Raw genomic sequence first — 24,659 nt, 5'->3', positions numbered from 1 at the left:
AATGACTTGCACTTGTTTTTCATCGTTTGACTTCTCCTGTAAATGATTGTATTGTGACAACTTAAGTTTCACCAAATACCCCACCCCCCCACCCCCCCGTAACATGCCTGGTAGCCGCCGTATACACCCTGGAAATCGTCGCCACATCGTCGTCACCCCTTTCGCTCTCAGTTGGCGGCAGTTTTTAACCCCCCCCACATCCACGTTCCACAGTGTGTTGGCACAGAGCGAAGAGTGTTGGAAGCGTCAGAGCCAGCGCTCATACACACGACATCAGTACGGCACTTTAACCCAGCTATTACACCCACTTAATCGTCCATATCGCTTCCAAACTGCATTCATCTCTGCTGGTTCATCCCATCCATTCATTCCTCTGCAGCAGAAGTCAGTCATGCTTTCATGCCAGACCAGCAGCAGCCAAAACCCAGACCGGATTTCCCACTGACCGGACTGGACTGGACTGGACTGGACTAACTGACAGAGCAGTGAAGACAGGATGTGAGTAAAATCGTTTTTTTGTTTTCTCTAAAGCCCTGAAATGGAACTGTGCACTTGTTTTTTTATATATATTTTGTGGATGAACTGATCGTGCTTTTCATTCTGAGAAACTGTGGAAAACTTGGAGTGGAATTTTTTGTTAAAACAAACTGAACTGTTCTTTTTTTTTTTTTTTTCTAAAAGACTGATGCAAAACCTAAAGTGGAAATTTTGAGTTTGATTTTTCTTGGTTGGTGGATTTTTTTGAGTTTGGAATTTGGGGGGGATTTGAACTGTGAATTTGTGTGTTTTGGCATTAATTGTTCAATACATGATTTTGCATTTTAGTTGGTTTAAATGTGTGATTTCTTTTTCTGTCATTTAATGTGTAGGGTGTTTGTTTAATTCAGACGTGCATCTTTTGTGTGGGTTTGAGGTACGACAAACAGACAAAAACTAAATAACCAAACACAAAGACTCGAGCATATACAAAAGACTGAATGAAACGACTGTCTTAACATCTGAAATACCAGGAGAGAGACCTGGCTGGCACCCCTTAAAAAAAAAATAATAAAAATAATAATATAAAATAAGTAAATTAAAGCTTCCAAGTCAAACTGTCACAGTATGTTCTAACTGTGTGTTGTGTTTCCTGCTGCCTCTTGGCCAAGACTCCTTTGGAAAAGACGTTCTTAATCTCAGTGGGAGCTTGTTTCCTGGTTAAATAAAGGTTACAAAAAAAAAAAAAAAAAAACTGCCTCAGTGACGCCCCTGTAAGTGCACTGTTAGCACAGGTGTCTGTAAGTGCAGCGTTAGCGCAGGTGTCTGTAAGTGCAGCGTTAGCGCAGGTGTCTGTAAGTGCAGCGTTAGCGCAGGTGTCTGTAAGTGCAGAGTTAGCGCAGGTGTCTGTAAGTACAGCGTTAGCGCAGGTGTCTGTAAGTGCAGCGTTAGCGCAGGTGTCTGTAAGTGCAGCGTTAGCGCAGGTGTCTGTAAGTACAGCGTTAGCGCAGGTGTCTGTAAGTGCAGTGTTAGCGCAGGTGTCTTTAAGTGCAGCGTTAGCGCAGGTGTCTGTAAGTGCAGCGTTAGCGCAGGTGTCTGTAAGTACAGCGTTAGCGCAGGTGTCTGTAAGTGCAGCGTTAGCGCAGGTGTCTGTAAGTACAGCGTTAGCGCAGGTGTCTGTAAGTGCAGCGTTAGCGCAGGTGTCTTTAAGTGCAGCGTTAGCGCAGGTGTCTGTAAGTGCAGCGTTAGCGCAGGTGTCTGTAAGTGCAGCGTTAGCGCAGGTGTCTGTAAGTGCAGCGTTAGCGCAGGTGTCTGTAAGTGCAGCGTTAGCGCAGGTGTCTGTAAGTGCAGCGTTAGCGCAGGTGTCTGTAAGTGCAGAGTTAGCGCAGGTGTCTGTAAGTACAGCGTTAGCGCAGGTGTCTGTAAGTGCAGCGTTAGCGCAGGTGTCTGTAAGTGCAGCGTTAGCGCAGGTGTCTTTAAGTGCAGCGTTAGCGCAGGTGTCTGTAAGTGCAGCGTTAGCGCAGGTGTCTGTAAGTGCAGCGTTAGCGCAGGTGTCTGTAAGTGCAGCGTTAGTGCAGGTGTCCGTGCTCTGACCTGTTAGCTTGCGTGGTGAACACTCCCAGCACCGCTGGACGGTGGTTGATCTGCAGGACGTTGGTCAGCGACTGCAGGACGTCAAAGTAGAAGAAGGAGTCTCCTGGAACAGAACAGTTGAGTCGAGCTTTGAGGAACGACGTCCAGTAGCGTTCCAACACCCTGGGGGAGCCGCCGTTGTCGTTCTTACAAACACGAGCAACTCTGGAGAAAACCACCTGAGGAGACATGAAGGACCAAAAAAAAAAAAAAAAAAGCCATGGACAAAAAAAAAAAAAAAAAAAGACATGAAGGACAAAAAAAAAAAAGCCATGAAGGACAGTGTGATCCAGCTGGTACTGAGCCCCTTCACACCCACACCAATACACACTTCAGTATCTTCAGTTTGTTCATCTGTTACGAATCAATTCTGAATCAATTCATTAATTAAAAAAACATCCTGCATCAATCTGGAACTGATTCACAACAGACGAATGAACCGAAAGAACTGAGTTAGTTAAAAGAATCGGATTTCCCATCACTAAATTTACAACAAACTGTGTGTAAATCCAAACCAATACTGTTGATTAAAAACGTAATTCTGGAGTCGTAGCGTTAAAGCGAACCCTTACTTCAGGTTTATTGACACAATTACTTTGGATTTATTTGTAGGTTTTCTTTGCAATTAACTGCAACATCTTTCCACATTTAAATAACCATATTTCATGGAACAAGTTACATAGCATTTTTAATTAAATCCAACAAATTCCAACCTTTTATTTCTTAGAGTGTATGTACTTCAGAAATGCGATAATCATAAACTGTGGATCATAAGACGCTCCAGTCCATTACACATTTCTTTGGAAGTTCGTACATACACCGTGACAGCAGAATTAAACTTCCTGTTATTGTCTTCTGTTCTCGTTTGACTGCGTAACTTCCATTTTCTATGATTTTAATTGTTTTGACACGTGCAGACATAAAAGAACTAAATCAGTCAGATTAACCTGTAAACACGTAGGAGGACATGGGAGTACTGGGGACAAATCCAGGTGTGTTAATCTGATTTATTATAATCAGATTACTGCTGTAATCATGTCACTGCCAGAATATGACCCACCCTGTTCTTCCATTTCTGCCTCGAATGCACTGATCTGAAGTTAAAGTGGGAGGATGTGAGTGACCGCATGTCAACAGGAATATTAACCCTTTCATGCATGAATTATGAAAACAAGTATCTAGATTTTTTTTAGATTGATTTTATTACTCCAAATTAGGCTAAAGTTGGAATGCATTTAGATTTTTTTTTTTAAATATGGTTTTATTAAGAAGATGTTTACCCTCCTGAGAACTAGGAATACAAGTTTTGGCTTTTTACTTATTTTTAAACATTACTTACTTTTAACCCTTTCATGCATGAATTATGAGAACCTTAATCAAAATGTTTTCCTGAGTGTTTTTATTCTTCTTCAGGCATAAAAAAACAATGTGATGGAAAAAGTTCTTCTGAAAAATAAATTTTAAAAAATAAAATAAAATATAAATAATTTAAAAAATTTAAAAAAAATACATGAAAATTAAAAAAAAAAAAAAAAAAAAAATTCTTATGGACCTATTTTTCATGAAGTTGCAAAAATGTCCACTCAGCTGGACACCACACGTTTAATAAATTGTGTGAAAACTATGGAGAGGGCTTTGTGATTCTGGGGGTTTATGCTCAGAAGAGATCTACATAATGTTACCAATTCATGTCAGAAAAGATATGTAGGGTCTTAAAACTTTAATAAAGATATGTGTGGAAAAAAAACAAAACAACAAAAACAACAAAATCCATGAATATAGAAGAGAACAGCTGTAGAATAGCTGTCCACTGGAGTGACCACTGTGCATGAAAGGGTTAAATTAAATAACTGCCATCATGATGCAACAGTTTTTTGAGATGCATTTTTTTGGGTAATTTTTATGAAATGTCTTTTGCGGTGGACATTTATTTATGTATGTATGTATTTATTTACATATATAAAACAGTAAAACTCTTGTCCACATACATGACCAGAAAACCCACAGCTGGGTCTGAGGAGGTGAACTGTATGAGATCACAGACCGGTCCAAACTGTAAAAGTGAGATGATACTTTTTTCACTGTATTGCTTTGGGTCTATAGACTGTGGTTTGGACAATATTGCCTCATAACCCTGTGGAAAGGTGGAGGTCATGCATGAAAGGGTTAATATAATGATCATTTATAATTTGGGTTCAAACAGTTCACTGGGTGTGACTGCTGTTCAGACAGAGGAAAACCCAGAATGTTTAGTGCATTTAAACCCAGCTCACAGTCAGCTGTCGGATGGGTGGTGTCTCACCTTTCCTAGTGTGGTGTACTCCACTGCGATCTCACTGAAGAAAAAGTACACGTAGTTCCCATATTCGATAGCGTGGAGGAAATGTGGCTCTGAGGGAGACATGAGGAAAAGATGACAGTCACACACCAGCGCTGACGGCTTCTTTTCAACAAGGAAGAGCTGAGCAGGTAAACACAGATGCTCCATATTTAAAAAAAAACAAAAAAAACAAGGCCCAAGAGAAGAAGAGGAACTGAATAGAATGTTATATTTGAACAGAAAAAACTGTGGAGATGAGATTAGATCTGAGTGAAAGACTGATTTTTTTGGCCAATCCATGGATAATAAATGTCTAAACACTGGAGAACTTAACCTGGGATGAATTTCCACAGTGTCTAAACTCCACAGTCCAGGCTGTGGAACTCATGTTAGTGTGGGTTCCACATCCAGACCAATCTGATCTACAGTCCAATAAGAACAGCAGAAGAACCCACACAGAAGAACCACTGCAGATTTACTACTGGGTTTGATAGAAAAAAGAATATTACATTATGTCTGAAAATAATGACAACTACAATTTTTTTTCCTTTGTTTTAGTGCAAAAAAATCCCATTAAATTGTGAAACTCTTTCCATTTCCAAACTCTCCTGTACCAATAAAATGTGACTAACCTGAACAAATGTGTCCAACCTGAAATGTCTGTATTAAATTCAGTCCAGTTTGAACTCTTTTCTTCCTGTTCCTCAGTGTTTAGTGTCTTTGGAGATCTGATCCAGAATGCACATGGACTAATGAGAAGTGGAGGAAGAAGACTGAGAAAATTACACTGATTTATCTGAAGAAATGTCCGTTTTTTCAGGTTATTCACATCTGTTTTGTTTGGATAGTTTATAAAAGTAAGTATTTTCATAATTTAATATTTTGGGGTTTTTTTGCATTAAAACAAAGTTGTCATTCTTTCTGGGTTCTTCTGTTCTTCTTTTCCTGGTTGGCTCCACTGCAGATCAGATCAGACTGAATGTGGAACCTGACAGAACAGGAGTTTAGAACCCTGCTCTACTGGGATATTCTGTAAATATCAGACCCACCATGGCCTTCCCTTGACATGTTTTTTTTTTTCCAGTGTAAGCTGAGCCTTCCTCACCTCGCAGCCACTTGGAGTCGTACTTGACTGTTCGCAGAACTGGGCTGCTTTCTCCCAGACTGCGGTAAATCACAGCGTCACTGGCCAAGAAGTCCGTCATGGTGGCGGAGTAGAAGTCTCCACCTGAAAAAGAAAAAAACCCCTAACTCAGGTCCATTTGAGGGATCAGAATAATCCTGTTCTCAGAAGTGTCTGCTCGGTCCCAGGTTCATTCTACTGCTGTGACAAAAGAGGCAGTGGAGCAGATGGAGTCGAAGGTGTCACTGTTAATAACAGCCACTGTGAACTTTACACACATGTCAGTGGAAACTAGGGCTGAGTACGAGCAAGAATCTGCAGATACCACACAAATCACAACACTAGGATCACAATAGGATATATCACGATACATCCTGATGCTGTTAAAAAGGCAATTTTTTATTTGTTTCTTTTTTAAAAAATATTATTTCCTTGAAGAATTGAATTCCAGCAGAAATCTGCCCAAATCCTAAACACATTTGTATTTGATCCCAACAGGATCTAATGTTCTATCAGCAAATGTTCCAACTGTTCAAACTGAAATTCTGTTTTCCAGACATTCCAGTTTCAGATCCTGTTCAAATGTTCACATTCTATTAGTTCACAACTAACATCAGAACAGGATTGGAGTTCAATCCAAACAAAGGAACAAACACTATTGAATAAAAGAGTGTGAAATAAACTATGAAAAAAAAAAGAAAAACTAAAATGAACCTCCACAATATCTGCATTTGAATAAATACCTAAAACTATCCATACACTACTTTTTAATATCGATACAGTATTGTGAAATGAAATATTGCGATATATTGCAGAACCGATATTTTCTGACAGCACTATTTGTGAGTACTACTGATCTCTGAAAGTAAAACATTAAAGTGGACAAACTGTTACTTCTCATCTTTACTCACCAGCGAACAGGCCGACGTTGGACTGACGAGACTCGAAGGGACATCGAGCCTGACCCACCACCTCCTCCCCCTCCTGTTCCAGAGTGGACATCTGGGACAGACACAGAGGACACGACTGTAGCACCGAGCCAGTGGAATTATGGGATAGAACACACACACACGACTGTAGCACCGAGTCAGTGGAATTATGGGATAGAACACACACACACGACTGTAGCACCGACCCAGTGGAATTATGGGATAGAACACACACACACGACTGTAGCACCGAGCCAGTGGAATTATGGGATAGAACACACACACGACTGTAGCACCGAGCCAGTGGAATTATGGGATAGAACACACACAACTGTAGCACCGACCCAGTGGAATTATGGGATAGAACACACACACACGACTGTAGCACCGACCCAGTGGAATTATGGGATAGAACACACACACACGACTGTAGCACCGACCCAGTGGAATTATGGGATAGAACACACAACTGTAGCACCGACCCAGTGGAATTATGGGATAGAACACACACACACAACTGTAGCACCGAGCCAGTGGAATTATGGGATAGAACACACACACACGACTGTAGCACCGACCCAGTGGAATTATGGGATAGAACACACAACTGTAGCACCGACCCAGTGGAATTATGGGATAGAACACACACACACAACTGTAGCACCGAGCCAGTGGAATTATGGGATAGAACACACACACAACTGTAGCACTAACCCAGTGGAATTATGGGATAGAACGCACACACAACTGTAGCACCGAGCCAGTGGAATTATGGGATAGAACACACACAACTGTAGCACTAACCCAGTGGAATTATGGGATAGAACGCACACACAACTGTAGCACCGACCCAGTGGAATTATGGGATAGAACACACACAACTGTAGCACTAACCCAGTGGAATTATGGGATAGAACACACACAACTGTAGCACCGAGCCAGTGGAATTATGGGATAGAACACACACAACTGTAGCACCGACCCAGTGGAATTATGGGATAGAACACACAACTGTAGCACCGACCCAGTGGAATTATGGGATAGAACACACACAACTGTAGCACCGACCCAGTGGAATTATGGGATAGAACACACACACACAACTGTAGCACCGAGCCAGTGGAATTATGGGATAGAACACACACAACTGTAGCACTAACCCAGTGGAATTATGGGATAGAACACACACACACAACTGTAGCACCGACCCAGTGGAATTATGGGATAGAACACACACAACTGTAGCACCGAGCCAGTGGAATTATGGGATAGAACACACACAACTGTAGCACTAACCCAGTGGAATTATGGGATAGAACACACACACACGACTGTAGCACTAACCCAGTGGAATTATGGGATAGAACACACAACTGTAGCACCGACCCAGTGGAATTATGGGATAGAACACACACACACGACTGTAGCACCGACCCAGTGGAATTATGGGATAGAACACACACAACTGTAGCACTAACCCAGTGGAATTATGGGATGGAACACACACACACGACTGTAGCACCAACCCAGTGGAATTATGGGATAGAACGCACACAACTGTAGCACTAACCCAGTGGAATTATGGGATAGAACACACACAACTGTAGCACCGACCCAGTGGAATTATGGGATAGAACACACACACACGACTGTAGCACCGACCCAGTGGAATTATGGGATAGAACACACACAACTGTAGCACCGACCCAGTGGAATTATGGGATAGAACACACACACACGACTGTAGCACCGACCCAGTGGAATTATGGGATAGAACGCACACAACTGTAGCACCGACCCAGTGGAATTATGGGATAGAACACACACACACGACTGTAGCACCGACCCAGTGGAATTATGGGATAGAACACACAACTGTAGCACCGACCCAGTGGAATTATGGGATAGAACACACACACACGACTGTAGCACCGACCCAGTGGAATTATGGGATAGAACACACACGACTGTAGCACCGACCCAGTGGAATTATGGGATAGAACACACACGACTGTAGCACCGACCCAGTGGAATTATGGGATGGAACACACACACACGACTGTAGCACCGACCCAGTAGAATTATGGGATAGAACACACACAACTGTAGCACCGACCCAGTGGAATTATGGGATGGAACAGACCGTCAGGACAGTAAACACGTACAAACAGTGTTCTCGTAAACTCCAAATGTGTGAAACAGGAACAATGAAAGTATTATGTGATGTAGTATTATGGGATGTGTTTGTGTTTGTGTGCACAGACGACAAACAGTGTCTGAGCGGAGGTTATTTCAGCTGCTCTGTTCTGACGGACCGTTAACAAGGATGTAAACCACAGCCATGACAAGAAGAAGAGTGTGTGGTGTGTGTGTGTGTGTGTGTGTGTGTGTGTGTGTGTGCACTGTAGGTCAGTGTTTATGGTGCCTTCAGGTGCTCTGGGGATTATGGTAAATACTAGTTACAAACTTGAAAATGGCACCTGAACGCCCCCCCGTTTCCATGGTTACAGACCACTCATTTCTCTTTTAATGTGTACATTTCACCTTCTTGTAGCGATCTACTTTTACACTCCATCTTCTAACTGTGGTATTAACACTGACTCCAATATGATGAGTCAGATTAAACATTTACTCAGTCTCAGTGGATCTACGAATGCACAAAATATTTAGGAACAGGCCGAATGTTGGTAAAATGACCTTTTTTTTCTTTCTGAAGACATTTCAGGTTGTACATAGTTCTTTTTATTTCTTTTATTGTGAGCTGAGTTTGTAAATGTAAACATTTTACTTATTTTCGACCAAAACAAGAAAAATTTGGAGTTGTCATGATTTCTAGGTTATTCCCTCCGCCAGGAGGTATTGTGATCGCTTTGCTTTGTGTGTTTGCGTGTTTGTTTGTTTATTAGCAAGATAACTCAAAAACTCTTAACTCTTGGCGGAGGTCTGCGCTCTCTAAATGCTTTTGGTTGGGTTTGTTTGTTAACACTCCAGCAGCAAAACTATTGGTTGAATTCACCCCAAATTGGGTTTACAGACTGCCAGTGACCCAGAATATACCTGATTACATTTTCTCTGTCTCTTTTCTTCAGATACAAGAAAATATAGGAAATCTGTGAACATATACTGTAAAAAAAACAAAACAAAACAAAAAAAAGTAAAAAAAAAAAAAAAAAAAAAAAAGTATTATTCCTTCAGCAGGGGTGCCAAAAAAAATACTGTTAAATAATGGAAAATAACCATCTCATAAAAATACGGTAATTTTCCATAATTCAAATACAGTTTTTTGCCTTAACTTTACTTGAGATTTTGCTTCTTTTTTTTTTTTTTTGACTTTTTAATGTTTAATACATAATATTTACATGTATTAAAACAATCCAATTCCCTATAAAAATATATATAAATAATTTTCAGTGAGACTCAGTTGTCCAGTCCACTGATAAAAACTGTATTTGGACAGTTTATCAGTGCTTATACATGTTATACATTCACAAAAATACATTTATTCAACATTTTTGTTGTGAAACCTCCTGTAATTACACAAGATATTTGTCAATGAACAAACAAGTCTGGTTCAACTGACAGAACTAATACTTCTGTTACCGTTAACTGTCAGTAATTTTACCTGGTTTTATTTATTTACTTATTTTTTACAGTATTAAACTTTAAATTAACATTTTAATCTCATAAATAGAAAAGAACTACTTGTGAAAGTACAATACATTTGAAAATGTATTTTAACTGTATTTTCCTGTGAAAAAAGAAAAAAAAAATCTTTTAAAAAATGGAAATTTTATGGTTATCCACAGTTAGTTTTTCGTGTCACATTTGACATGTAAAATCACAGTCTGGTTTTGAAATTTCATTGATATTTTCCTGTATCTGAAAAATACAGGAAAAATCTGTCAAATAAACAGTGAAAATTCTGTTCAATTATAGATTTTCTTTACAGTGTAGCCAAAGACACACATGTTCTGTCATTTGAATCCAATAGTCTAATATTGTAATAATGTAATATTCAAGCCCAGTGGGATGATTTCTCATTTGTTTTGTACCAAATGCAGACCCCTGAAGGACCCCACCATAATTCCCACCTCAGGTTCCTAAGCTTTTTTTTTTTTTTTTGGTCAGGACATGAAAACAAGCCGATTAAAGGTGCAGGGGAAGAGCTCCCTGTAGGACCCCCCTCCCCCTACAAACGACCCCCCCACTGTTCCATTTACAGTGTGTCTTGGATCACTCCCTCTTCTGTGAATCACCTTCCAAACCTGTGATGTCACCTCTGAGGCTCCACTGCAGCATTCTGTCAGACTGTCCCCAACAGACCTGCAACCAACTGGGAAACTGGAAACTGTGGCTTCAGCCAAACCTCTGCACGGAACCACACAGAACCACAGCTGTGTGTGGAGTGGACAGTGTTTGTACGAGCAGGCAGGTTTAGCAGGTTTAGCAGGTTTAGCAGGTTTAGCAGATGTAGCAGGTTTAGCAGGTTTAGCAGATGTAGCAGGTTTAGCAGATGTAGCAGATGTAGCAGGTTTAGCAGGTTTAGCAGATGTAGCAGGTTTAGCAGGTTTAGCAGGTTTAGCAGATGTAGCAGGTTTAGCAGGTTTGTCGGGTTTATCGGGTTTAGCAGGTTTGTCGGGTTTATCGGGTTTGTCGGGTTTATCGGGTTTATTGGGTTTATCAAGTTTATGGGTTTATCGGGTTTATCAGGTTTGTCAGGTTTATCGGGTTTATCGGGTCTATCAGGTTTATCAGGTTTATCGGGTTTATCAGGTTTATCAGGTTTGTCAGGTTTATCGGGTTTATCGGGTCTATCAGGTTTATCGGGTTTATTGGGTTTATTGGGTTTATCGGGTTTATCAGGTTTGTCAGGTTTATCGGGTTTATCAGGTTTATCGGGTTTATCAGGTTTGTCAGGTTTATCGGGTTTGTCAGGTTTATCGGGTTTATCAGGTTTATCGGGTTTATCAGGTTTATCGGGTCTATCAGGTTTATCGGGTTTATCAGGTTTATCAGTGCGGCTGAGGGAAACACCCACACAAGGTCAGGTGATCCCATTTAAGTCTGAAATACAACAGAGGATTTTCACTGACCACGGGCACAATATTTGTTTAGTACATACTGTACAACATTATGTTCTAATTATGTTTAATACAGTGTGTGTATATATATATAAATATATATATATATATATATATATATATATATATATATATATATGTATATATATATATATATATATATATATATATATATATATATATATATATATGAGTGGTGGTGGATGTATTTGTATGATCAGCTTCATATTGTGTTTCGTCAACACACGCTGCTGCTGCTTTGCTGTTGTTGAACCAACATTTTGCGTTTGAAGTCACCCGTCCATGTGAACCAAACCAAACCACTCTGCCCACATGCACATCAGTGCACAGGACTGTGGAGTTGGAGCAGAGCTGCTGACATGTGATCTGGTTTCCTGAACGGCTGCCTGGTGCTGATGCCTGCTCCACAGTGGATGAAATCTATCAAAAAGACTTGAAAATGACCCCAACATCCCAGTGGGTTCACTTCAACTTCTGACCACTGCTTCTGACTGTCAGTGCACTTTTCATTTGGCTTTCAGAAAAAAATATTTGGATGGAGAAAAAAAAGACGAATGTGTGGCTCTGTTAAGGGTGTCTGCAGGTGTGGGTGGATGTGGGTGTGGGTGGATGTGGGCGTGGGTGGATGTGGGCGTGGATGGATGTGGGCGTGGGTGGATGTGGGCGTGGGTGGATGTGGGCGTGGGTGTCTGCAGGTGTGGGTGGATGTGGGCGTGGGTGTCTGCAGGTGTGGGTGGATGTGGGCGTGGGTGGATGTGGGCGTGGGTGGATGTGGGTGTGGGTGGATGTGGGCGTGGGTGGATGTGGGCGTGGGTGGATGTGGGCGTGGATGGATGTGGGTGTGGGTGGATGTGGGCGTGGGTGGATGTGGGCGTGGGTGTCTGCAGGTGTGGGTGGATGTGGGCGTGGGTGTCTGCAGGTGTGGGTGGATGTGGGCGTGGGTGGATGTGGGCGTGGGTGTCTGCAGGTGTGGGTGGATGTGGGCGTGGGTGGATGTGGGTGGATGTGGGCGTGGGTGGATGTGGGTGGATGTGGGCGTGGGTGTCTGCAGGTGTGGGTGGATGTGGGCGTGGGTGTCTGCAGGTGTGGGTGGATGTGGGCGTGGGTGTCTGCAGGTGTGGGTGGATGTGGGCGTGGGTGGATGGAACGTGTCTGTTGTGCACAGTTGCAGTTTTGTCTTCAGGACAACTGTGTTCAGCCTCTGTTTAAACTCACTAGTCTGAATTTGACCTCTTCAACACATTTTAATTCCTCCTTAAATCTTAAAATGAATCCTTAAAGTGGATTTTCCTTGGTCAGGATGTGTCCAGTCAGTCCAGCTGTGATTTACCAGGAGGACAACTGTCCTCCTCAGACCCAGATCTGGGCTTTCTGTCCACATTTGTGGACAAGAGTTTCACAACTTTATACAAAAAAAACAGAACAGAAAACTGTCCACCACAAAGGACATTCCATCAAACTTTAAAAACTGCATCTGAAAAAACTGTTGCATCATGATGTTTCCAGTGTAGGCACTGATGGAATAAAAAAGAACTAAAGCTGGTCCTGCTGACAGTTCCTGAGTCTGAGGAGGAAAATACTGAACAAACAACAACTGAAACTGAGTTATGACAGAGCTGCAGCACCTGAAACTGACCACAAGGAACATTTAACACACAAACAGAACCACACATGAACAGAACCACACATAAACAGAACCACACACAAACAGAACCACAGATAAACAGAACCACACATGAATAGAACCACACACAAACAGAACCACACACAAACAGAACCACACACAAACAGAACCACACATGAATAGAACCACACACAAACAGAACCACACACAAACAGAACCACACACAAACAGAACCACACATGAATAGAACCACACACAAACAGAACCACACACAAACAGAACCACACACAAACAGAACCACACATGAACAGAACCACACACAAACAGAACCACACACAAACAGAACCACACACAAACAGAACCACACATGAATAGAACCACACACAAACAGAACCACACATGAACAGAACCACACATAAACAGAACCACACACAAACAGAACCACACACAAACAGAACCACACACAAACAGAACCACACATGAACAGAACCACAGAGAAACAGAACCACACATGAACAGAACCACAGAGAAACAGAACCACAGAGAAACAGAACCACACACAAACAGAACCACACACAAACAGAACCACAGATAAACAGAACCACACACAAACAGAACCACACACAAACAGAACCACACACAAACAGAACCACACATGAATAGAACCACACACAAACAGAACCACAGATAAACAGAACCACACAGAAACAGAACCACACATGAATAGAACCACACACAAACAGAACCACACAGAAACAGAACCACACACAAACAGAACCACACACAAACAGAACCACAGATAAACAGAACCACACAGAAACAGAACCACACATGAATAGAACCACACACAAACAGAACCACACAGAAACAGAACCACACACAAACAGAACCACACATGAATAGAACCACACACAAACAGAACCACACAGAAACAGAACCACACACAAACAGAACCACACATGAATAGAACCACACACAAACAGAACCACACACAAACAGAACCACACAGAAACAGAACCACACACAAACAGAACCACACACAAACAGAACCACACACAAACAGAACCACAGATAAACAGAACGACACAGAAACAGAACCACAGATAAACAGAACGACACAGAAACAGAACCACAGATAAACAGAACCACACACAAACAGAACCACAGATAAACAGAACCACACAGAAACAGAACCACACACAAACAGAACCACACACAAACAGAACCACACAGAAACAGAACCACACACAAACAGAACCACACACAAACAGAACCACACACAAACAGAACCACAGATAAACAGAACGACACAGAAACAGAACCACAGATAAACAGAACGACACAGAAACAGAACCACAGATAAACAGAACCACACACAAACAGAACCACACACAAACAGAACCACACATGAATAGAACCACACACAAACAGAACCACAGATAAACAGAACCACACAGAAACAGAACCACAGTGCTTCGGTTTCAGACTCACAGTTTGTCTTTTATGTTTTGTGATTGTCAACTCACCATATATTGTTTATTAGTAAGTTGTTGCTGTTTTTTTGTTTTTTTTTATCAGTTACTAGAAATTCCAGGCGGGGTCCCGACCCCAAGGTTGAAAAATGCTACTTTAACCTCCTACCACCTACTTTAACCCAGGAAATGTCAGCAAAGTACAAGCTTTTTTGTTTTTTTTAACCCTTTCATGCACAGTGGTCACTCCAGAGGTCACTCCAGAGGTCACTCCAGTGGTCAGTTGTTCTCCAGCTGTTCTCTTGTATATTCATGGGTTTGGTTGTTTCAGTTCCATATCAGCCAACACAGTGGACACTTATGCACCATCCCATAATAATCCACTGACATTCATCCCATTACTGTAACTGTACTGTTCTAGATAAACCTGATCTGCACTGACAGGTTTGAGTGGAAATCAGTTGCTAATTGTTATTAGACTGTAATTAACAGTTTTCTGAAACAAAGTGTTTTTTTTTTTTTTTTTTTTGCATCTCCTCCTGAGACCCAGTACTGCATTTTGTCCTCCATAGGGGACAAAAGTTTGACAGTTTAACTTAAATGCTGTCCATTACAAAGGACATTCCATTAAAAAAAGTCAATCAAATAAAAATGATTTTTAAAATGTATGTGAAAAAACTGCTGCATTAATGCAGTTTCCAATCAAGACAATTTTTTTGTGTAAAAAAGCTAAAAAGCTAAAGCTAAGTGGATACTTTTTTTGGGCTGTGCTCTTTTTTTTCTTATAGTGGATAATTTTTTGGGCTGTACTCTTTTTTTCTTATAGTGGATACTTTTTTTGGGCTGTGCTCTTTTTTTCTTATAGTGGATACTTTTTTTGGGCTGTGCTCTTTTTTTTCTTATAGTGGATAATTTTTTGGGCTGTGCTCTTTTTTTTCTTATAGTGGATACTTTTTTTGGGCTGTGCTCTTTTTTTTTCTTATAGTGGATAATTTTTTGGGCTGTACTCTTTTTTTTTCTTATAGTGGATACTTTTTTTGGGCTGTGCTCTTTTTTTTCTTATAGTGGATACTTTTTTTGGGCTGTGCTCTTTTTTTTCTTATAGTGGATACTCTTTTGGGCTCTTGCACCTCTAGGCCACCGTACCTAACTGGCACTTTGCAAATTCATCCCACAGGCCGGACTGGACCCTTTGGCGGGCCAGTTTTGGCCCCAGGACGCATGTTTGGCACCTGTGATGTAGACCCTGGATGTCCAACTCATTTTAGTCCACATACAGAACCCCCGTCCCCTAACACAGACACAGTGGGCCTCTGTGGGAACACTGTATGATCTGAGTGTCTGAGGTCTGGGGGGTCCGGGGGGGGGGGGGGGGGGGGGGTGGTGGTGGTGCATGGGTACCCTACCTTATAGTTCCGACAGGTGGGGTTGAAGGCGTTGGTGCCACAGGCGAACAGCGTCTCGTCGTTGCGCGGCACCAGAACTTTGATGTAGTTGTAGCATTCGTCCTGTCAGAGGAAACAGCGCAGTGTTACTGCACAGCAGGGGGTCTCAGTCTGTTTCTGTGGGACCCCCTTTGGAGGACCCAAAGTCTACAGGCCCCCCTCAACCCCAACAACATCTAACCCTAACCCTAAGGCATGGAAAGTAGAGCCCGACCGATATGGGATTTTTGGGGTTGATGCCAATACCAGTATTGGGGACTAAATAAAGCTGATATCAAATATATCGGCCGATAACCGATGTATTGGCCGATACATGAAATAAGAACACTGATCTCCACAGGGTATAATAATCTTATATCAGATAATTGTGGACAGGTGGATAAACAGTTGCATAGATCAGTGTTTATCTCACAAATATAATTGACACAACTTTCAAATGCAAACTATGCAATCACAAAAATAATTACAGCAAAAAATGTTTTCACTCACAAACGTGGATGTGTCTGCCTCACAGCACTACAACTGCACATGTGGACTAAGGACTAAACTGAGCATGTGCACAGGGAATTAGGTCAGTCCTAAGTTGTTCCTGATTGGAGCAACTGCAAGAGTTCCAACTGACCTGCGTTCCAACTGTCCCCAGTCTCCCCTACACTATTAACACCCAGGCCTGTCTGCAGAATGAAACTGTGAGGGAGACAGGAAGTGCACAGACATGGGGGTGTGTGGGGGGGTAGGGGTGTGCGTGAATACTTCATAAGACTTGGGGGGGGGGGGTTAGTGGTCCATCCTCATCAGAGTGTGTGACTGGAGGGGGGGGTGTAGCTCTGTGATTGTGTGTGGGGGGGTGATAGCGTCATTGTCCGAGCAGGAGTGAAAGTGAAACTAACTCGCTTTACAGTTCCTCTTATTCTCCAGCCAGCGCGCGCACACACGCACGCACGCACACACACACACACACACACACACACACACACACACACACACACAGGAGCAGCGAGCAACAGAATCTCTGTGCAGCAAAAAAGTTAATATATCGGCTACATATTGGCCGATGTTGATTAATTGGTGACACGCTATAATTGGGCCGATTAATCGTTCGGGCTGTAACGGACAGACGACAGGAACTGAGGTAAGACAGAAAAGCCCAGGGCCCAGACCTGAGGACAGGTGTGGGGGGGTGAACACTTACGCTGTTTTTTCCTCTCACAGTGCACTTCTCCACATCCTTGGTTTTCCACGTCAGTTTCTGAAAGACACGCAGACGGAAAAGCCGACTGTCAGCTCAAACACAGACTGTTTCACACCAGCACAGCTTCTGTCGGACTGTTATGAACAGACAGCTGCCACAGAAACCTGATTACATTCAATAAACTGTGGTAAAGAAAAACACAAACAGACGAGTGGAACGCCTGCAGCAGAAAACAGCTGATCAACAGGAAGAACAGGGAACATTTACCAGGAACTACTAATACTGCAGTAGTGAACCTCAGTGGAAGTACTAATACTAATACTGCAGTAGTGAACCTCAGTGGAAGTACTAATACTAATACTGCAGTAGTGAACCTCAGTGGAAGTACTAATACTAATACTGCAGTAGTGAACCTCAGTGGAAGTACTAATACTAATACTGCACTGATGGACCTCAGTGGAAGTACTAATACTAATACTGCACTGATGAACCTCAGTGGAGGTACTAATACTAATACTGCACTGATGGACCTCAGTGGAAGTACTAATACTAATACTGCACTGATGGACCTCAGTGGAAGTACTAATACTAATACTGCACTGATGAACCTCAGTGGAAGTACTAATACTAATACTGCACTGATGGACCTCAGTGGAAGTACTAATACTAATACTGCACTGATGAACCTCAGTGGAAGTACTAATACTAATACTGCACTGATGAACCTCAGTGGAAGTACTAATACTAATACTGCACTGATGAACCTCAGTGGAAGTACTAATACTACTCTTGCAGTAATGGACCTCAGTGGAGGTAATATCTGTAGTGTAGACTGAACATACAGAGACAAACAGCCACTGTCACATTCACACCTGTGGGTGATTTAAATGAACCCATGAACCTGCGGCCTGGTGCCAGTGGAACTGCCTCCAGATTAATGCTGGAAAAACAAAGGAGCTGGTGGTGGACTTTGGCCGGCACAAGGCCTCCCCTCCCTCTCCGGTGAACATCCAGGGAACAGACATTGAGATAGTGGACTCTTACAAGTACCTGGGTGTTCACCTGAACCAGAACCTGGACTGGGCTGCCAACACCCAGGCCCTTTTGAAGAAGGGCCAAAGCAGACTCCACCTACTGTGGAGACTGAGGTCCTTCGGAGTGCAGGAAGCTCTTCTGAGGACCTTTTACAACTCTGTAGTTGCATCTGCCATCCTCTACAGTGTGGTCTGCTGGAGCAGCAGCATCACGGCAGCAGAGAGGAAAAGACTGAACAAACTGGTGAAGAAAGCCGGTTCGGTTCTAGGCTGCAGTCTCCATCCAGTGGAGGTGGTGGGGGACAGAAGAATGACAGCGAAGCTGTCATCAATCATGGACAATGTCTCCCACCCCCTACATGAGACTGGAAGAGCCTGGAAAGCACCATCAGTGAGCGGCTTCTTCACCCACGCTGCACGAAGGACTTATTTCAGGAAAATTTTCAGATTCAACTTTAGCCCAGATTTTCTAATGCTCCCATGTCTTGGGAATACAAAAATGAGCCCCCCCCCCACCCCCCCACCCTGAAAATTATTTTTTTAACCCTGAAAATGTGGAGTTTTTGTCAACTTTAAACCTTCTGCACTTCTGATCCAGTACTTTCATGGACTCAGCAGTCCAATACCACCACAACAAAGACGAGCGCTATTCATTCCACTTCCACACATGCATATGTTAGCATGCATGTGTTAGCATGCATGTGTTAGCATACATATGTGTTAGCCTGTCGGTGTGAAGCGCTGACAGGCTCAGGTGTACAGATGTGAGTGACAGTGGAAGACAACCACACATATGTGAGTCCAACCTCCAGTTCTCAGCTGATCTAAACACACCCACTGATCCACCAGGTCCAGTTACAGGTTCTATTAATGATCCGTATCAGCAGAACTTGGCTCCCACAGCCAAGGCTGACATCAGGGAAGTGGAATTACTAACTATGAAAGAAGATGGAAAATACAAGAATAACAGATGGAGAGCTTCCACTTAGATCTTTAAGGTTACTTTGATGTTCCCTTAAAACTGTACTGGTCAGTTAAGTGGAGTTGGATGGTCACTTATTTTCACACCATTATTTTGACATCTTAGTGGTTTAGTTTTCAGTTAGTACTTCCTTATGTTTTAATAAAGTCAGGCCTGTTTTTCAGTGACATTCTTCAACTGTTCCTCTCTCCCTAAACCCAAACAGTCATAGGAGCCCAAAAAGGTTCAGTGTGTGATGGGCAGGATGAGCTAGAGCTGAACCTGAAACATGCACTGCCCTCACTTCTGTTTTTGAAGGAGGAAGGACTTCCTGTTCAAATGGATATTAGCTCCTGTTCACATTAAAGTACCATCAGATGGCCCTGTTCACTCAGCTGGTCCACTGGTACCAGGTACTGAAGTCCCAACAACACAGACCATCAGTCCATGAAGCAGAGGACACGTCCAACACCAAACCATGTTCCACACAGTCCAAGAGAACACATTCAGACAAACACAGACAGTATCCTGCTGTGGGCTGAAGCTGTGGTGCTGTGTACATGTTCATACCTGCTGTGGGCTGAAGCTGTAGTGCTGTGTACATGTTCATACCTGCTGTGGGCTGAAGCTGTGGTGCTGTGTACATGTTCATACCTGCTGTGGGCTGAAGCTGTGGTGCTGTGTACATGTTCATACCTGCTGTGGGCTGAAGCTGTGGTGCTGTGTACATGTTCATACCTGCTGTGGGCTGAAGCTGTGGTGCTGTGTACATGTTCATACCTGCTGTGGGCTGAAGCTGTGGTGCTGTGTACATGTTCATACCTGCTGTGGGCTGAAGCTGTGGTGCTGTGTACATGTTCATACCTGCTGTGGGCTGAAGCTGTGGTGCTGTGTACATGTTCATACCTGCTGTGGGCTGAAGCTGTGGTGCTGTGCACATGTTCATACCTGCTGTGGGCTGAAGCTGTGGTGCTGTGTACATGTTCATACCTGCTGTGGGCTGAAGCTGTGGTGCTGTGTACATGTTCATACCTGCTGTGGGATGATCTGCTCCGATGACGTGGACAGATTGATGGCGAACACATGGTCCCTGCAGGACAGAAAGTCCAGACGTTAGTATTATTATTATTAGTGGGACCATCTTTGTCAGCCGTAAACATGTGAAACAAAGCTGGTCCTAGTTCTGATCCAGACCTTCTACCAAAGCCTGCATCCATAACACAAGTCCAAAGTGTCCAACATGTGGGAGGGGCCAAAGGTGGGACACTCCGACGGTGTGTTAGCACCACATTAGAAAAGAAAAACACCTGTCACCACGAGAATAAAGTCAGAATATTTAGAGAATAAAATCATGATATAATGAGAATAAAGGCGTACTTTAAAAAAAAAAACCCTCATTATTTAATGAGAATAAAGTTGTACTTTTATGAGATTAAACTCGGAATATTTTGAAAATTCAACAGAGTTTCTGGTTTAACAAATGCAACAAGTGAAGCAACAACTTTCCGTTCAGTTGGACTCCAAACTCACAGTATCCTCACAGTTGTTTCAGAACCATCAAACCCCACAGACGAGTTTCATGTCACGTATGCATACATTCAGTCTAGGAGGCAGAAGTCATGCTGAGTTCATAGCGTGTTAGAGGATGGACCCGCTAAACTCCTGTTAAAGGATGGACCTGCTAAACTCCTGTTAAAGGATGGACCTGCTAAACTCCTGTTAAAGGATGGACCTGCTAAACTCCTGTTAGAGGATGGACCCACTAAACTCCTGTTAAAGGATGGACCTGCTAAACTCCTGTTAGAGGATGGACCCACTAAACTCCTGTTAGAGGATGGACCTGCTAAACTCCTGTTAGAGGATGGACCCGCTAAACTCCTGTTAGAGGATGGACCGCCTAAACTCCTGTTAAAGGATGGACCTGCTAAACTCCTGTTAAAGGATGGACCCGCTAAACTCCTGTTAAAGGATGGACCTGCTAAACTCCTGTTAAAGGATGGACCTGCTAAACTCCTGTTAGAGGATGGACCTGCTAAACTCCTGTTAGAGGATGGACCTGCTAAACTCCTGTTAAAGGATGGACCTGCTAAACTCCTGTTAGAGGATGGACCTGATAAACTCCTGTTAGAGGATGGACCTGCTAAACTCCTGTTAGAGGATGGACCTGCTAAACTCCTGTTAGAGGATGGACCTGCTAAACTCCTGTTAAAGGATGACCCGCTAAACTCCTGTTAGAGGATGGACTCGCTAACTCCTGTTAGAGGATGGACCTGCTAAACTGCTGTTAGAGGATGGACCCGCTAAACTCCTGTTAAAGGAGGACCCGCTAACTCCTGTTAAAGGATGGACCTGCTAAAACTCCTGTTAAATGATGGACCTGCTAAACTCCTGTTAGAGGATGGACCTGCTAAACTCCTGTTAAAGGATGGACCTGCTAAACTCCTGTTAGAGGATGGACCTGCTAAACCTCCTGTTAAAGGATGGACCTGCTAAACTCCTGTTAGAGGATGGACCCGCTAAACCTCCTGTTAGAGGATGGACCTGCTAAACTCCTGTTAGAGGATGGACCTGCTAAACTGCTGTTAGAGGATGGACCTGCTAAACTCCTGTTAAAGGATGGACCCGCCTAAACTCCTGTTAGAGGATGGACCTGCTAAACTCCTGTTAGAGGATCGGACCCTGCTAAACTCTGTGTGCCGTTTATTCCTTCTCTTTCACCAGTATCAGTTCTGCATACAGACCACTGGGTTCACTGGTGTCAGCGTGTGCTTCTGTTCTGCCCATCGCTGTTCACAGTTATGACCGTGGTTAGCCTAGCTTCTCAGTACAGTTAGACTAGCTTCTCAGTACAGTTAGCCTAGCTTCTCAGTATAGTTAGCCCAGCTTCTCAGTATAGTGAGCCTAGCTTTTCAGTACAGTTAGCCTAGCTTCTCAGTACAGTTAGCCTACCTTCTCAGTACAGTTAGCCTACCTTCTCAGTACAGTTAGCCTAGCTTCTCAGTATAGTTAGCCTGCGTGCCTGTTGCCTTAGCGGTGTGTAAAAACAGAACAGTCCTCATGTGGTCTGGTGCTGCAGACCCTTTAAACCTCCAGGAGGACTTCCCCTGGACCATCACCTACAGACACAGTGCTTGTGGATCTACCTGCTCCCTTTGAGTTTCCTCAGCTGGGTGAGGCAGATGGAAGTGGGCGGAGCTACAGCGGGCGACACCGCAGAGTTCAGCTGGAGCTGGGAACACTGGTTTTACCTCCCAGTTGCGTGCACATCACTGTTGGTAGTAAATATATATATATATACTCATGTATAGTTCTGCTGGTTCCACTCATAGTCCTGCAGACCCACACTTCGTCAGTTCCTTCTCCACAAATGAGGCAGTTTGATCCAAATCAGCTCCCAAACATGTGCAAACTCTCTTCAAAGTTCTTCAACTAATGATAATATGTTGATGGTGGGCGGGGCTAATAGGCTCAGTATTTGTTGGGAGGGGCTAATAGGCTCAGTATTTGGTGGGCAGGGCTAATAGGCTCAGTATTTGGCCTTTGTGCGCAAACCTCAAATGAAAGTACAACTTCCCAAAATGTTCCAGTTTCTCCATTATTTGATAAGTGGGTACGGCTTTATTCTCATTATATTATGACTTTATTCTCCAAATTGTACAACTTAATTCTCATAGTGACAGGTGTTTTTACTTTCTTCTGTGGCCCTAATACAACTCTGAGTCAGGACAGGACAGGTTTATTGACTTTCAAATTCACAACTTGAACAAACTTGATGAGTCTTTCTAGTTTTGACGCGGCCTGTATGAGTGGCTTTGTGAAGTGGGCTGAGGACTAAAAAAATGAACAAAACCAAAGAGAAATGGAAAAAATAATGAACAAAATGAACAAAACCAAAGACAAATTGAAAAAATAACGAAAAAAATGAACAAAATCGAACAAAAATCAAGCAAAATAATTTTAAAAAATTAACAAAACTGAACAGAAATCAAGCAAAACAATAATAAAAAAAATGAACAAAACTGAACAGAAGTGGACAAAATCATGCGGTCTGAAGCTGTGGAAAGCAGCAGGTCCATTTGGGTCCGTTAAAAGCTTCAGTAGTGTTTCAGATGCACTCGTTGGCAGTAGGAGAACCACAGTTTGGGCCAGAGCCAAAAAATGGGGCAAGATTTATTTAGCGCCACAAAAACAGGTGGAAGAGGACAACCTCGTACTTCTGCGATAATTAACCTGCGACATGAGGATCCAGAGGGGAACGACATGCAATTAGGCTGAGAGCAGAACCAAATACATGAGAACAGAACCCACATACATGAGAACAGAACCAACTACATGAGAACAGAACCCAAAACATGAGAACAGAACCAAATACATGAGAACAGAACCACATACATGAGAACAGAACCAAATACATGAGAACAGAACCACATACATGAGAACAGAACCAAATACATGAGAACAGAACCAAATACATGAGAACAGAACCAAATACAGAACCACATATATGAGAACAGAACCAAATACATGAGAGCAGAACCAAATACATGAGAACAGAACCACATATATGAGAACAGAACCAAATACAGAACAACATATATGAGAGCAGAACCAAATACATGAGAACAGAACCACATACATGAGAACAGAACCAATACGTGAGAACAGAACCACATATATGAGAACAGAACCAATACATGAGAACAGAACCACATACATGAGAACAGAACCAAATACGTGAGAACAGAACCACATATATGAGAACAGAACCAAATACATGAGAACAGAACCAAATACAGAACCACATATATGAGAACAGAACCAAATACAGAACCACATATATGAGAACAGAACCAAATACATGAGAGCAGAACCAAATACATGAGAACAGAACCAAATACAGAACCACATATATGAGAACAGAACCAAATACATGAGAACAGAACCAAATACAGAACCACATATATGAGAACAGAACCAAATACAGAACCACATATATGAGAGCAGAACCAAATACATGAGAACAGAACCACATACATGAGAACAGAACCAAATACGTGAGAACAGAACCACATATATGAGAACAGAACCAAATACATGAGAACAGAACCAAATACAGAACCACATATATGAGAACAGAACCAAATACAGAACCACATATATGAGAACAGAACCAAATACATGAGAACAGAACCAAATACAGAACCACATATATGAGAACAGAACCACATATATAACAGCAGAACCACATATATAGAACAGAACCACATATATGAGAGCAGAACCACCTATATGAGAACAGAACCACATATATGAGAATAGAACCAAATATATGAGAACAGAACATATAT

The 24,659-nt window shown here is 42.6% G+C and overlaps 1 protein-coding gene across 1 annotated transcript in view; it reads right to left on the bottom strand.

Moving 5' to 3' along the window:
• Positions 1-24,659, bottom strand: part of LOC115415836 (semaphorin-6D-like) — a 211,175-nt gene that overhangs the window by 155,367 nt on the left and 31,149 nt on the right. Inside the window, 4 exon segments of the mRNA XM_030129485.1 lie at positions 2,071-2,288; positions 4,412-4,500; positions 5,535-5,657; positions 6,464-6,554. Coding sequence (XP_029985345.1) covers positions 2,071-2,288; positions 4,412-4,500; positions 5,535-5,657; positions 6,464-6,554 — 521 coding nt within the window.

The sequence above is a fragment of the Sphaeramia orbicularis genome, unplaced genomic scaffold (genome assembly GCF_902148855.1).
Source record: "Sphaeramia orbicularis unplaced genomic scaffold, fSphaOr1.1, whole genome shotgun sequence".
Lineage (NCBI taxonomy): Eukaryota > Metazoa > Chordata > Actinopteri > Kurtiformes > Apogonidae > Sphaeramia > Sphaeramia orbicularis.
This window is presented reverse-complemented; position numbering and strand designations above follow the sequence as displayed.